This window comes from Eucalyptus grandis, chromosome 2, assembly GCF_016545825.1.
Source record: "Eucalyptus grandis isolate ANBG69807.140 chromosome 2, ASM1654582v1, whole genome shotgun sequence".
NCBI classification, from domain to species: domain Eukaryota; kingdom Viridiplantae; phylum Streptophyta; class Magnoliopsida; order Myrtales; family Myrtaceae; genus Eucalyptus; species Eucalyptus grandis.
The window spans coordinates 57,801,582-57,803,817 of NC_052613.1; the positions used below are offsets into that span (position 1 = coordinate 57,801,582).

At 39.5% G+C, this 2,236-nt stretch overlaps 1 protein-coding gene across 1 annotated transcript; it reads right to left on the bottom strand.

Moving 5' to 3' along the window:
- Nucleotides 1-319: 319 nt before the first annotated feature.
- Nucleotides 320-782, bottom strand: LOC120290399 (stem-specific protein TSJT1-like). The gene is made up of 2 exons (XM_039306517.1): nt 537-782; nt 320-422 (listed from the first exon to the last, which is right to left on the bottom strand). Exons 1-2 carry the CDS (start codon nt 780-782, stop codon nt 396-398), a joined length of 273 nt encoding a protein of 90 aa, XP_039162451.1. The 3' UTR covers nt 320-395.
- Between the last annotated feature and the right edge of the window lie 1,454 nt (nt 783-2,236).

Consider the following 2,236-nt stretch of genomic DNA (forward strand, 5'->3'; position numbering starts at 1 on the left):
GCATCCTGAGTTCAAAAAAGAAGGCCATGTTAAAAGGTGAACGATTTGGCGCTCGAAAACAATTGGAAGAGCAACATTGTCGGTTAAAATGCACATTTCAAAACATGCATACAGGTAAAGGACACCACTTTAACCTTAGCTTATAAATTTAGGTTCGGAACCAATTTTTCCAATATGATGTTACCCAACGACATAGCATTCTCCTCTGAGCTCTGCTTAATATCAGCAGAGCTCATCCATCCTTACTTTTCACGTTCCAATGCTCGGAGGAAACTCCAGTGATGCTGCATTAATGATCCGTGAAAATAATTACCTTTAGGAAATGGTGCTACAGTTTCCCGCAGCCTTTCTTCATGACTTCTGCATCGTCCGAGGGAACGAGATTACCTTCGGAATCACTTCCCCAGAAGAAAGGGCCACTTCTACCAACATCCCGCATGATTAAGAGGACATAAAGGATTAGACAGATCGCAGGTGGAGGGAGAGTTTGAGAGAGATACCCCCAGAATGAAACCAAGAAAACTATTACTACTCACAGTTACAGTGGCCAGAAAAGTGGTTTTCGGAGGGCCGTCCAAGAGCACAAACGCAAACTTTCCGGTGATGTCTCTCATGACCTGATCAGCAGGGTAAGGACTCCGATCTCTCGGAGTTCTATAAGCTTCTATGACGACAATGACCTCATCCGCGGTCTTGTTCAATCCATATTGCTGCTTGAGAAGAGCAACATCCTCCGTGTGTCCTTGAAACAAGCAGAAGATGTCATCCACAAAGCAAAACATCTGCCACAGAGGGTAACATGTAGAGTAACCGTTAATGAAAAAAAAAAGAAGCTTCTCATTTTGAATATCGACCTGAAAGTGTTGAAAGAGATTATTCTTATTTAGAAATGTCACTAAAGATAATTTGGAACATAGCAGTGCACCAAATAGAAATTAAAAGCTTGTTTTTTCGTGTTCTGTAAAATTGGAAATAATGACACATATAATTGACTACATTAGTCCGACCTTAGCAGTGTTCGCACATGATCCTCCCAAGAGATTTTGCCAATCTAGATTACCATGATATCTGCAAAACAACCATAGTGAATGAGCTAAGCGCACGAGAAAAAAAGGTTTCTTGAACATAATCTTGGCAAATGCAACTCTGCTTTTCTGACCACCTAATTATATGGTCAAAGCACCATGTTATATGTACAATAACATCCAAAAAGCCTTGGAGAAAGTAGATAGGGAACCACAATTCAGATTACAAATTAACTATCCTCCGATGGAGCTTCACAATGTCATTCGAAAATTGCTTCAACAAAAAATTTACATATGCAACAGTAGCAGAGAGGGAGGAGATGTACCAGACAAGTTACACATCGGTAGAAGCACAAGATTTCCAGTTACACCAAAGGAACCCATGTGAGCTTGAAGTTTTTGTTCCAGAACTCCCTGTAGGAAGAATGCCACATAAGAAGGTATTTTCAGATAAAATGACACAATGTATGACGAAATGAAAATCCCACGGTAGAGTAAACCTAAACAACCGATACTTTAAAGAACTAAATAGATTTATTTGCCCCAGAGGTCACTGCTGACAATGCAAACATAGAGGCAGGCAGCATATTGTTACAATCTCAACCAAACAAACATAAGTATGTCGGCTAAAATTTTTAGCAAGCTGTAAGACAGTTCCTAATCCGCCAGAGATCAAGACCCAAACGGGAAGGTGTCAACACCTAAAATTTGGCAACTCCATTTAATTATTTATTTCACTAATATCACTAACTAAGTTCGCAATTGCATTATAGGCACTAGTAACAATTTCATATCCACATAAATTGCGTTGGCCCGGTCATGAATTGTGCTTCGAATTGACCCGACGTGTAAGAGAATTTTAAAGAACAATCAGCAAGATTTGTCCGAGAAGATATTAAGCAAGGAAGAAATTGCGACTAAATATCTACTCATTTGTTTGGCCAATATGTAAAGGGGATATTCAATCAACAATTCTAGGCGCCAATCAGCATCGTGAAAAGAGCAAAAGGAAAAATAATAAGCCACGAAAGGAAGAAAATGGATTTGGTGGAAAAAGCACGTAGGAGATGGTCGGATAAGGAAAATAAGTGAGAGGATCAGTCGCGTTACATGAATGAGAAAGGCAAGCGAAACTTATGGTGAAAAGAATATTTGATCAATATCCTTGATGTGGAGGAGTTCGGAACATACAGCTGAATGAAATTCGAAAA

Bases quoted from the DNA above. Each gene is read 5' to 3' on its own strand.
- LOC120290399 (XM_039306517.1), bottom strand. From the start codon at position 782: ATGTTTTGCTTTGTGGATGACATCTTCTGCTTGTTTCAAGGACACACG. The intron at 423-536 runs GTGAGTAGTAAT...GGATGTTGGTAG, and splicing joins CTTTTCTGGCCACTGTAACT to AAGTGGCCCTTTCTTCTGGG.